This window comes from Antrostomus carolinensis, unplaced genomic scaffold (genome assembly GCF_000700745.2).
Source record: "Antrostomus carolinensis isolate BGI_N321 unplaced genomic scaffold, ASM70074v2 scaffold6765, whole genome shotgun sequence".
Taxonomy (NCBI): domain Eukaryota; kingdom Metazoa; phylum Chordata; class Aves; order Caprimulgiformes; family Caprimulgidae; genus Antrostomus; species Antrostomus carolinensis.
The window spans coordinates 86,966-99,401 of NW_010317073.1; the positions used below are offsets into that span (position 1 = coordinate 86,966).

Here is a 12,436-nt window from a genome sequence, read left to right on the forward strand (position 1 = left end):
AAGGGAGAACTGGTCTTTGCCTGACCCACTGCCCCCGGGGATGCATCAGGGGGAGGGGACCAGCAGCTGCCAAAGCTGTCACCCAGCCCAGGGAGCTGCCGAGCTGGCCACATGACGGTGGTTAGCTGATTACTGTTTAACTCACAGAGTGAGGGATTACTCGGCCTGGAGAATTCCTGCATGGAAACAAGAGCAGCACTGCACCACCGCCTTCCTGCTCAGGTGACCTCTAAGGATCAGAGAGTTTTTCCAATATTTTTTCTTTTTTAAACTTCTCATTAGGAAAAAGCATCACAAGCACCTTCCAATCCTCCCTGAGGTGCCCTGCACAAACAGTTGCCTCTGAGCAGGGTTTGCTCCTCTGCCTCACCACCCCAGCCAGGACCCACTGCCACCAGTGCAGTGCCAGTGCCCTGGGAAACACAAACACTCTCCACTTCAGCTCACCATGGCAAACCTTACATCTGTTTACACCTGAGGTTTCACCCTCCTTCTCCATTACAGATGTGGAGAAAAAGCTTCCTAAATGACAAGCTTTTTCCTGAGAAATGCTGTGTGTTCTGCTTTCAGTAAAGCAAATAAAATGAGGTCTAATCTCAAGGCTTTTAAAAGGAAGAAACAATCCCTAGACCACAGACAAAGGAAAATGAAACAGGGGCAAAACCCCCAAACCTCATTTATGCTAAAGCTGAAGGATGGTAACAACCATTTCCTGGAGAATACAATCATTTTCTTTGTTTTTGGTTAAGTCATTTCCTATCCTGGAAAGGAAGGCAAGGAAAAGGAAAGGAAGCTAAGCAGCTCCTGACCAGACTAATTTTACTAGAATGACTTGAACAAGTTGGTCACTGCCTTGGGATCAGCATGGCTTTTTTTGCTGCCCCACCTAGACACAGCCTCCAAAGTGTCCACACTATAGAGATCAGGAGATCAGAGCAAGAATTTTGTCGTCTTCTTCCCTTCACAATGAGGTTGCATTTGTATTAATAAAAAACATCAGACTGCAGCAACACACCCTGCAAAAAGGCAGGGCTGCTAAAACACACTGGGATCGAGAGAACAACGGTGTTATTTCGGGCAGCAGCAAAAAGTGCCATGGGAGATTAAACATCCGTGACTGCAAATCAGCATCGGCAGGGCTGAGCCTTGAAACTACAACTCCTGTGCCAGCAACTGCTTTGATGTGCACCGTGAACATTTAGGGCACCGCACACGTGCTTGATGTTAATGATGTGTTTTCATGACCCAAGGTCTTGTTAAGGGAGGGGGAAATAAAAAACAACTCAAAAAAGCAGTGAGCCAAAACTCATAGTAATCTCTCTGTGACCCATGTGCTATCCACTCCCTCCATACCCATATCACCACCCCCTGCCCATAAACCAGCCTCAATGACTCAGCCAAGGATGACCATCAAGCAAACTACAGACCTAACCATACTTCTTCTCTCAATAAAACCCTTTCCCCGCAGGCCATGAGACACAACCAGAAGCCTCTGGGTTTGCAGTGGTCCGTTCAACCCAAGTACAGTGTCTGGTGTAGAGCAGAGTACCTGTAAACATCGCACAAAAGTAAGGGCTGCAGGCTGCAAGGACCACACGATGGGCTTCCATCTCCACAGTTTCAGCCACAATCACCACATCACAGAGGAGCCGCTTGCTGGAAAAACATCAGAAAAGAGAAAAGATCATTTCAGAACTCCTGATCAGGCAAAAAAGCTACATCAGTTTAGCCTGAAAAATGAAGCAGAGGTCCCACCTCTACAGACAAGGCACCTAAGCCTTTGCCAAATCCCAGTGAAAGGTCCTCTAATCCTTCAGCTACCAGTTCCTGTCAGTGCTTGCATACAAAGCACAGCTTGAATCCTCCCAATGCTGCAGCCCTGCCTGTGGTTCTGCTTTTCCTAGGAAAATAAAAAAAAATGGAAGCCAAACTAGGTACACGTGACACCCAAAGAACAGATGAGTAAGGAGCTCCTTCCACCTCTCAAACAAGTAGGGCTTGGAGAAGGCACAGAAGAGTTTAAGAGTTTAGGCACTACCTGGATCCAAGCTCTAGCAGATCTGTAAGACAAGATTGTACATATCCCCATGCAAGGGAACACCAGCAGTGCTTTCATCTTTCCATAAGGGAAAGGTAGAGTGGGAAAATTCAGTTCTCTCTGCACTTCTTTCCATGTTTGGACCTACAGAACATGACCACCAAAATATCTCCCAATGCTGACCAGCACAGGGGCTGCCCCAGCCACCTCCCAGTGAGCAAACTTCAATCACTGGAGTTTATCCATGGGCCTGAAGACTTAGTTTACCCCATGAATTAGTGTGGGGTTAAGAGTCACTTGGATAAAGCAAGGGCTTCCAAACAGAAAGCAAAAAACTTCTGAGCTCCTCCACTGACTCATTGTACAGCTTTGGAAAAGTCACTTCATTAACTAGTGACCTTTTCTACTAGCCCCCACGTATGTCCTTTGAGGATTCATTAGTTAATGTTTGCACAGGGCTTTGGAGATGCAGACAGATAGAAGTGCTCAGCCTCCCAATAAGCTGGTTTAAGATGTTGGAGCATACAAATGCAAAATCAGGGTTTTCTTTTCAAATGTCAAGACTGAAAAAGGATCAGCATCTGTAAATCTAGATGTCGCCTTCTCTTCAGAAATGCTTATCACCACAGCCCACTAATGCTTATCACCACGGTCCACTTTGTGTTTAGGAAAGTGCATATCAAATAAACACACACGGAGCTTCTAATGGACTAGGTATGTCTCCTCTCCTCCTCCATCTATGGGAATACATGAACGAAACTATTTGTGAAATGAAGGGTTATGGTTGGAAAAGGGGATTCTACAGTAAGTAGGAACTGGTAGTCTGTGCTCGACATTCACCCCAGTTTGGAAGGGGTGATGGCAATAAGGGGAGCTCTAGAACAGCTTCTTCATGGAGGCTTCCTCATTTCCTTCAGCTTGTGTAAAAGATGCCCTGTTCAATTCCTCTTTGGACTGTAGTTATCTCAAGTAGCACACATTAGCTTTCAAAGGTAGATTAAATTAACTGAATAAATTCAAGTGAACAACATACAGCAAATAGGCTAGAGGCTTGGCAAGATTTTTCTAGACCCTCTGTATGAGATTTCTGGATGCATTTGAATGGTGGCACTATTATTCAAGGTAGCTATTAACACTGATTGTTGACAGCTTAACGGATCACAAGCTCGATGCACATACAATAGCCGTGAGAACTGTATATGCCAGAAAAGCAGCAGGAGCTGACAAAAAGGAGTGGCCAGAAGAAGAAAACATCAAACAGGTGCTTAAAGGCAACTTTCAGTCTTCTATGTTTTGTCACTTCAGTATTGCACAAGATCTAGCTAACTACAGGCGCTAAGAAACGTTGTCCATCTCCAGCTATTCCCACTGTGCTTCAATTAACAAAGGAATAATAGTAGCACAATACATTTCTGAATATAGCTGCCCAAACCTCTATTTTCAGATCCTTTGCTTTCAGTACAAAGGGCGGACTAGAGGGACGCCAATTAAAAAAAAAAATCAAAAAACCCCATCATACTTCGTTTCATGTGATTGTTACAAGGGAAGGATATTTCCATTTTCTGTTCCTATGCAATTGAGAATCGCTGTCAGGCATCTGTGGAACGAGACATTTCTAATCCTCCTCCACACCAGAGAACATCTTTATTGGGAAACTACTTAATCCACAGAAGAGAGGTGGCCATGGCAGCATCTTTTGGATACTTGGAGCATGCAGGAAGATTAAAGGATGTTATCTGCTTTCATCAAACCATCTGGATATATTTATGTGTATGACACTTTCCATAGGAATTATTTAAAAAATTGGGTTTCTAAGTCTCTATTTGAATGGTAAAGGACTCAAATGAAGTAGTGGGAGAAATGCTCGCTGAATGCTTCTATCTGGTTCGTGGGATAACAACAATCAAGAAACAACTCTGGTTTAACCACTGCCACCACATTGCTGATGTGATGACAGCAGTTCTTGAAAACTGTGTTCACTGATATTTTTTCCAGCCTCCATTCTCCCTGTACCCACGCAGCTGTGCAGAGACCGAGATGTTCTCTTTTAACCAATATCAGGATTTTTAAATTTGCAAGTAGAGAGCTGACTTTCTTCCAGAGTTGTTGCTTTTTTTTTTTTCACCCCCTACTTTTGAGTGCTAAGCCCAGACTGATTGACGCTGCTAGTTAAAGAGAGTAAGAACAGTACATTAATAATCTTTGGTCTGTAATTATGCGTAGGTGTCTTAATGTCTGTAATACTCTATTATTGGTTTTCAGACCATTAGCTCAGTTAAGAACATAGTTTACAGCTGAATTTGCTGTAAGTAATGGAAAAGACTAAATCAATTATCATCTATAAATGAAGGCTATTGCTCAGATAATGCTTTTGAGCCATAGCTGTTTTCCTTCTGCTGGGAGAATAGAGAGGTCTGGGACTGGGAAGAGCAACCCATCACAAAAGGGCTGTATTTTAGCTGTCTCTTCCTACTTGTTGATTAATTCCCTACACACAACCATTAGCTGTGACAAAGATAGCACAGATATACATTTTTTTAAGTCACCCAGGAGCCTTTCTGTTCCAATCAGCACGTTTCTGCTAAACCAGAGAGGATGCCCATTAAGTCAAAAGTGTACCTCCGTAATTCATTCATGACCTTGAATGCCTTTCTCATGTGAGAGGGGTTGACTGTCACTGTGCGCTGGTCCTTTTCATCTTCAGCTGCCTCAGAGGAACGGGAACTCTGCTTAATGCTAAAAACGGGTAAAAACAGGGACACACAAAAAAAAAAAGTAATGGAAAGTTTGATTCAATGACACTTTAAAAAGAAATGATCATAAAACTGTAGCACAGGGTATTATGCATGTTTGTTAGTCGGCTCAGGTTTACCATATGAAGAGCATCACAAAATGCAGCTACTTCTGCATGGATGTTCAAAGTCAACCCAGCCCACATTTCAGTCAGCAGGGAAGAAAAGGAAAAAGTGACAAACACTTGAGGACAAAGCCCAGTCTTACAGGCTTCAGGCCAGGAAGGCAGTATAAATTGAAATTCAAGCCAGAACATAATTGCCTCACTGAATAGAAATAGATTTCAGCACTGGGAACTACAAGAGTACCATGGATACTTTAACATCCATACAGAGAAAGAGACGTTTAGTCTTCAATGTCCCATGTGAAAAACACAAGCATACAATACATGACTTGTATCTTCTTCCATAGAAGCAAGTAGAAAAGGACTATTAAAACTCCCTGCACAGCTTCCAAAGATTAACAGAGGCCACAACCCATTTCCATTTTAGAAATAGGTCTATTTAGTGACACCGAAATGTATACAAAGAATCATTAAATCACACACTTTCCTACCAGAACCATCAGCTCTATAGGTAATGTCAAACCAGATGCACCCAGTTATGTGCTGTGTTTAACCAGGTCAACAGGCGCCTGAGGCACGTGTGTGTCCTCATTACTCTGTTGGGAGCATTGGCTCTTTATACAGAATTGACAGCAGGTCAATATCTCTACCTCCCTGATCTGAAAGTGTGTGAAATCACTGGGAGCTGAAGGTTTCCACCTATGAAAAAAAGGTAGCACGTAGAGCCAGGTCCGTGTTCTGCTTACACCCACAGCTCACCCCTCAAACCTGCCAGCAGGCAAACAGGACAACTCAAGCAAGGTTGTCCATGTTGAAAGCCAACCCCAAGCAAATGGCAGAGCTCAGGAGGCAACCCCACCACTGCCATGCAACTGATTGAAGACCTTCTCGGAGTTTTCCCTCCGAAGTACTGTCTCCCTCAGCTTCACATTTCATAGAATCATAGAACGTTGTGAGTTGGAAGGGACAAGGATCATCGAGTCCAACTCTTGCACTAGCATAGGACAATCCCAAGATTCAGACCATGGGTCTGAGGACCTGTTTGTCTCCTTCTCCCTGTCACCTTTCTTAGCTGGGCTTGTATCACCATAAAAAAGGATTAATTGAGTTAAACCAACAGCCTGGGCAGCCCAGCATCCCGGCTCTACTGGTGACCAGTAGATGATGTCTGAAGAAGGGTACAAAGCCAGGGAAGTGTGGAAGGATCCTTCCCCAGACAGCCTGCCAGCCCCTGCTAAGGTGTGTACATGTGCACATATGTACCTATATACATATATACTCACACATGGTGTCTTTTCCTTGGAAAAACACAATTATTCACAATTTACAATCCCTTGACAGCGTGAAGCCCTTGCTGAACATTACACCCTCCCTCTTGCCTGCTCCCTACCAGTGGTTTGGTAGGGAGCCACTGGTAGGGAGCCACCAGCACCATGTCCCTTGAGACTACACAAAGCTCTTTGTCCCCCAAGCTGTCCTTGGTGGGTTCCATTGTCCTTCTTCTAGAAAGCAGACGCTGAATAGCAGCCAAGCTGCACGCAGCTCCAATACACGCCTACATGCTGAGTGGCCTCCAGCTTTGTGCCCAAGACAAAGGTTAATGCCAAAAACCAGCCAAGTCCAATTCCTTCACTTTGCTGAGCAAGTGAAATATTTTCAGTCATAAGTGAGGCTGCAAAGCTGAGCACAACATCACCCAGCTCATGTCCCAGACGAGGGAGACAGCTTCCCAGATTGAGTTACAGTCATCATCCAATTAGCTTAGTATGGATGGATTAAAAGAAAAAATTAAAAATCAGAAAAAGTACCTCTTGTTACACATTTGGTATTCAAGGGACTGGTACCAGGCAACAACACAACCAGCTTTTCTGTCCCCAAAGAAAGCTGAACTCATTCTGTGCCACACGTACGGCCAGCAGCATTCATGGGCACGGAGCAGCGGTGGCACTTGGCTCTTCCCCAAGTCTTCACACCCCAGCGAGGGGCTCTCCTTGCTCCAGGGACAGCTACCTTCAGCTAAGCCTCACTGTTGTATCTATCAAAAGCCCTAGTTGAAGTCTCAGGCCAAGTGGTTTGACCACAGTTTTAAATATCCTAGTGTAAACCCTTGCTTTTTAAACAGCTAAACCTGCCCTCGTTGGCACGCTGGATCCAAGGAGTGAAAAACAAAGCTCTGGAAGTGCAAGAGTCTTCACTGAGCTTTCAGTCTCCAAAGCCAAAACACGTACAGGAAGCAAAGCAAACAAACAAAAACGAAAGAAAAAGAAAAAAAAGAAAAAGAAAGTGAAACCAAAAGGCAGCGGCAGGGACAGCTGCACCCATCGGTCCTGGAGCGAGACAGCTGGACAGCCATGGGACACTGCTTCGGTCATCGGCAAAGACAGACCTGGTGGAGTCCAAAAATCAAGTGATGCACATAAAAATCATGGGGCTTCTTTATTAAGAAAAAGCACACCGCTGAGATTTATTTATTAGCACTTCAGAGGCAGCGACCAAAGATTTCATTATGTTCAAACTTTTCCGCTGGCAAGAGATACAGTTGAAAGGACACGGCAAGTTTCATTGAACACCAAAGTAAATGTCAGATCAACAAGCCTTCGTGAAGCTTCAACTCCACCAACGTTTCCCTGTGTGTTTGAAAAGCAAAAACCTTGCTTCAGAATTTCGGAAAAAGATCAATGGCTTCTTCCTAAAAAGCATGAAAAGTAACTTTTTTTAAAAGCATCCTAAAAGACATCCTCAGCTTTATTAGCAGGGGTGGATTTCATACTTTGCCAAAGGCTCACCATAAGAAAAATATTCCAGATTGTTTGGTTAAAAACTTGTTTCAAAAAAAATAAAAAAATCAAGATATTCTATTTAAAGTTTTTCCAAATGACTCATATAAAAAACACTTTTGAAAAATTAATGGCCAAGAGCCTTTAACTCATCTTTGAGACTGATTCAGCTTCCACAGAACTGTGTTCCCGTAATGGTTGGAGGATGATTTTATCTGGGAAAAAGCTTTCACACCCCCATGCACACACTCTCAGACATCACCGACACATTTCCAACATGAAAATGCAAGAACTTAAACGCTCCAAGCAAATGCAACCTGCCACAAAGCAAAAGCTACCCATGAGAAGACCAAAATGCTGCATTGCACAGCCCTTTTCAAAGCTTTTTTCCTCCACAACACTAAGAATTATTACACTCATTACACTGTTGTGATATTAATGGAGCAAAGTAAAGGAGGAACATCATCTTCTGATCAAAGGGACTGGCAGAGGCCACCTGGACGTGCAGGAGCCCCTGCATCCCATGACCACAGAGACTTTCCCCCCAGGACCTTCACGTTTGCCTGGCTGATGTCCTACCACACCAGCAGGACTCACAAGCCAGCTGCCAGGAGCAATTTGTTCTATTCCTGGGCTATTCGAGGCCATGCACCAAGCGAGTGGACAAATGATTTAATTTCCCTGGGCCAGATGAACATCCTCATTAGGGACACAGCAGGATTCTCCTAAAATAAGCAAAGAGGCTCTTACTTTCAGAGAGTGCCAACCCCACCACCACCTCCCGCGTGGCCTTTCAATGCTATCCCCAAGTAGAACAAACGAACCCTGATTTGAGAGTCCCCAATTAAGCCAGCGAAGCTAATCACAACCCCGTTTACACCGTGTTCCTCCTCTCCAAGACTCCCTAGCAGGGCTTGGCTCAAGCCACTTGCGGGCTCACAGCACAGCTCCTGCCTGAGCGCGGCCACATACCAACCAACAGAAAGGTATTTGAAAAACCCATAACCCACAGCTCTGCTGCAGGCATGTATCAACTATAAAGTTGGGTTGCCTTAGTTACCGGCAGTAATTACAGATGTCTTTGTAGATTACGTGAAAGAATAATAGCCTTCCTTAGAGCTAAACTGTCCCCTGGCAAGATTACTGCTGTGCGGAGAGCTGGTAAACCCCAGGAACAAAAATCTCAGCTCTGCCAAAACCAATTCCATCACTTGGCTTTACTGGAGCCAGGAGTTCACCCTAAAGGAGGGGCAGATCTCAAATGTGCTCTCCTTCAGAGAAGGATGAGCTTCTGCTCTTGTTTCTGGGAGAACAGCTACTGGGCTCAGCTCTTAGCCCACATGTGGACACCATGAAGGTCCCTTTCCATCAGGCTCTCACACTGGAGGGATGATGGGACTCCAGCCATGTCCAGTCCAGCCTCATCCCCTTGTGCAGCACGGGGGGGGTCTCTGGGAGCTGCTCTCATCTCCAGGCTGAGGTCTGTTCTCCTGGGTTATCCCATAACAACGCAGAGCTTCAGCCCCCCTGGGCTTGGCCAAAAAGCCAATGGTGCTTGGTGACCTGCCCTCCACAGCACGGGCAATCCAACACCTCCACAGGGACTTCATACCCTTATATTAACTTAAAAGCAACATAGGTTAACTACATTTTCAAAGCCTACGGAGCTTCTTTGGGGGCTACGTTACAATCATCACCACGAGATGTTAATCTTCAGTTTCTGACAGGTTTGACATAGCTCTGATCTATGAATGTGATGGATACTCAATAGCATTTACCAGTCCTCAAAACTTACATGCCTCCACTAAGATAAATGGAGACCAAAATATTAATTTAGTCTGAGCACGACGAAAAATCGTTTCATTGTGGAGTGTTAATTAACTGGAGTAATTCTCTGTTTAGAATCAATGGCCAAAAACATGGTGCAAATACATTATGCCCAGTAGTTTTATTCCTTCAGTCAGGCAGACACACTAAAGAAAAGATGTCAGTGTACTAGCATATTTATAAAAATCTCAATTTCTGACTTTGTCTTTAGGTATATACAAAGATGATAAAAAAAATGTGACTGAAGGAAGCCAAATACTGAGATGGATTTTGAGAGGATTTCAGAGAAATGTATTACCATTAAAGCATATGGGAGGTAGCATAATGCAAAGGATTAATATTTATTTTTTTTACATAGCAATATTATTTTCCTATTTTGTTGATTTTTTTTCAATGCCAACATCAACATGGAGACAGTAGCCTAGAAAAAACACATAATTGTTACACAACAGATCCCCAAAAGGATATACATATCAAAGGAGACCTCAGGGGAAAAGCAGACTTCAGGAACTACTGAGAAGAAAAGTCTTTTCTGACAGTAATGGAAACAACATAAAATAACTCAAATACGACAATACCATTTGCTTTCTAAGGCAAATGTTGTATTTCTCAAACAAATACTATGAAGAGGCTACCCCCCATCCAAAGCTAAAGTTAAAATTACAGTGTTTTTTAATTCTTCAACCAAAAAAAAATAAAAATTAGCATTTCAGGGTTTTTTTCCTGTTCAAACTCAAACGCACCTTGCAAATTCAGACCCAGAGTACCACGCTCGATCATACAGCATTATGTAATTTCTCCATAAAATGCAAGTCCCTGCCAGCACAATAAGAGAGAATCAAGATTCTGAAATAATTTGTTGATAAATGTGAATGTTTCTGGTTAAATCCCCCTTGCCCCCAGCTGCTTCTGCCCATGTGCAATGACATGGGTACATGATACCACTGAACACCTCCGATGTGCCAGTTATCAGGATATTTGAGTCCGGGCAGGCTTGGGACCAGAGTCAGAGGTGATGTGAGCACCAATAACGTGTCCCTCATTGACTACAAAAATGGAAAAAGCGATAACATTAAAAACCAGGGGGAATTCTGCTGTCATGAAAGTCACAGAGTGTAAAATCTGAGGCCTTAATCTGCATGACAGAGATCTGAGTTGAAACACAGGGCAAAAAGTATAAAAAACGGGGACAGAAGCAGCTGAGGGTGTTCGCCCACCAAGGTCATTTCTCAACACCTCCTTCCAGGACTTGCTCAGAGCAGGCAAATCAGCCTCAGCTCAGTCCCACACAACGTGCCCTTTCGAACCAGAAAGCAGGTGAATATTTCCAGCTTTCCTTGCCAAGAGTCAAACCCCACATCGTTACTGCCCGTGACCAGTTCAGGACCGCCTTCCTCTTCCCGAAAACTAGAAATACAAGCAGCAATTTGGGTAATCATTCCTCACTCCCAGAGGTAGAGAACACGCTGATGGGGACAGTCCTTCATGCCCTAAAAACAGATGTTTCTGGGAAGAAAAAAAAAAAAAAAGGATGAAGCAAAAGAGTCCAGGTGCTTTCCTGGTGACTTTTTCACCACTGTATCCCCAGCAAAATGCCTTCAGTCAAAATGAGACCATTGCTGGAAATTATATGTAAAAAAAAAAGGTAATAAATAATAGTGACAAGGATGATCCCAGCCTGGGGTATCAAACCAGCTCTGCTCCAATTCCTCAAACACTAGACTCCTTTATACATATAAAGAAACAAAGAAGGAAAACCCGTTCCATGGGCTAACATCTAGCATGACAATCTAAGATTTCACGGCACTTGAAATTAATTAATATCTGGATTAATATCCAGATGTGGCCATTCACACCCTTACCGGAAACAGAAGCCCTACAATGTAATTTAAAGAGAGATGTAGCAGGCTGAAAGTTTTGTTTTGCACGTTAAATATACAAACAATTGCAACCCTTGAGTCACACTAAGGGTAGAAAGCTCCCTTCAGAGCTTGGAAAGCAACTCCCACAGGCTGCTGTGAGTGTTTTCCCTCAACAGAGGGAAAATTTCCAGAATTTGAGGGTTGACCTCAGCTTAATTTTCTAATGTATCATATTTAAACAAAACTTCTGTCAAGCCCTGACGATTAGTACTACCAGTGGGTCAAGCCCCTTCTCTGTTTCCCCCACCCCCTGCAAGGTCACCAGCACAAAGGGAAACACTCAGTATATCCTGTTTTTAAAAAAAACTACAAAAAGAAGAGGAAAAAAAAAAAACCCACGACAGCAGCTTAATGTTTAGTTTGAAGCAGTACAAGTGAGCTTCTGGGGTACGAAAGCATCCCGACAGCAGGGAGGAAGAATGAAAGCAGAGCAGAAACACTGACCATCTCCCTGGCATCTGTGAAGTCCCTGGGCAGCAATAACCTCTTTTATGCATTCAGTGGACATTAGGTCGACTCTGTGATCACTTCTGCACGCAGGATTTAGAGCAAAACAAGCTGCCTTGCAGGAAATAAAGCATCTACGGCCCAGCTACCGTGCGAGGGAGACGGGGATCCCCTCCCACCCGCGGTGCAGAGCTTCCACGTACACAGACAGGTACATTGACAACCGAGGGCTTCACAGACCTTAGAGATTTTCATTCGTGACTCAAAAAAAAAAAGCACTAAATGTCAGTGGGTATGTCTTCAGTTGAACCAGGATATCAGCTGCTGGAGGTTCAAGACATAAGCACGGCAGACACAAGCCCAGTGTTTTGTGAGGAACATCTTATGGAGGTGGTGACCCTGCAGCACCCCAACCCAACCTCCTGCCCCAATCTCACCAGCGGTTTTAGCGAACACCCGCTGCCGCAGCCTCCCTCGCAGCTCAAACACATCCTACCGAAAAACAGGCTCCGTTCCTGCGCTCCCGGTGCACGGGGGGAAGCTGCCTGTCACCATGACATTGCAACAC

The 12,436-nt window shown here is 44.1% G+C and overlaps 1 protein-coding gene across 1 annotated transcript in view; it reads right to left on the minus strand.

Moving 5' to 3' along the window:
* The window catches only part of LOC104525328 (kelch-like protein 3), a 37,485-nt gene extending 32,703 nt beyond the window's left edge, over positions 1-4,782 (minus strand). Inside the window, exons 1-2 of the mRNA XM_010168449.2 lie at positions 4,658-4,782; positions 1,550-1,656 (exon numbers count right to left, since the gene is read on the minus strand). Of these exons, the coding sequence (XP_010166751.1) occupies positions 1,550-1,656; positions 4,658-4,695 (145 nt within the window). The 5' untranslated portion in view covers positions 4,696-4,782. The remainder of the gene's footprint in view (positions 1-1,549; positions 1,657-4,657) is intronic.
* Positions 4,783-12,436: the final 7,654 nt, after the last annotated feature.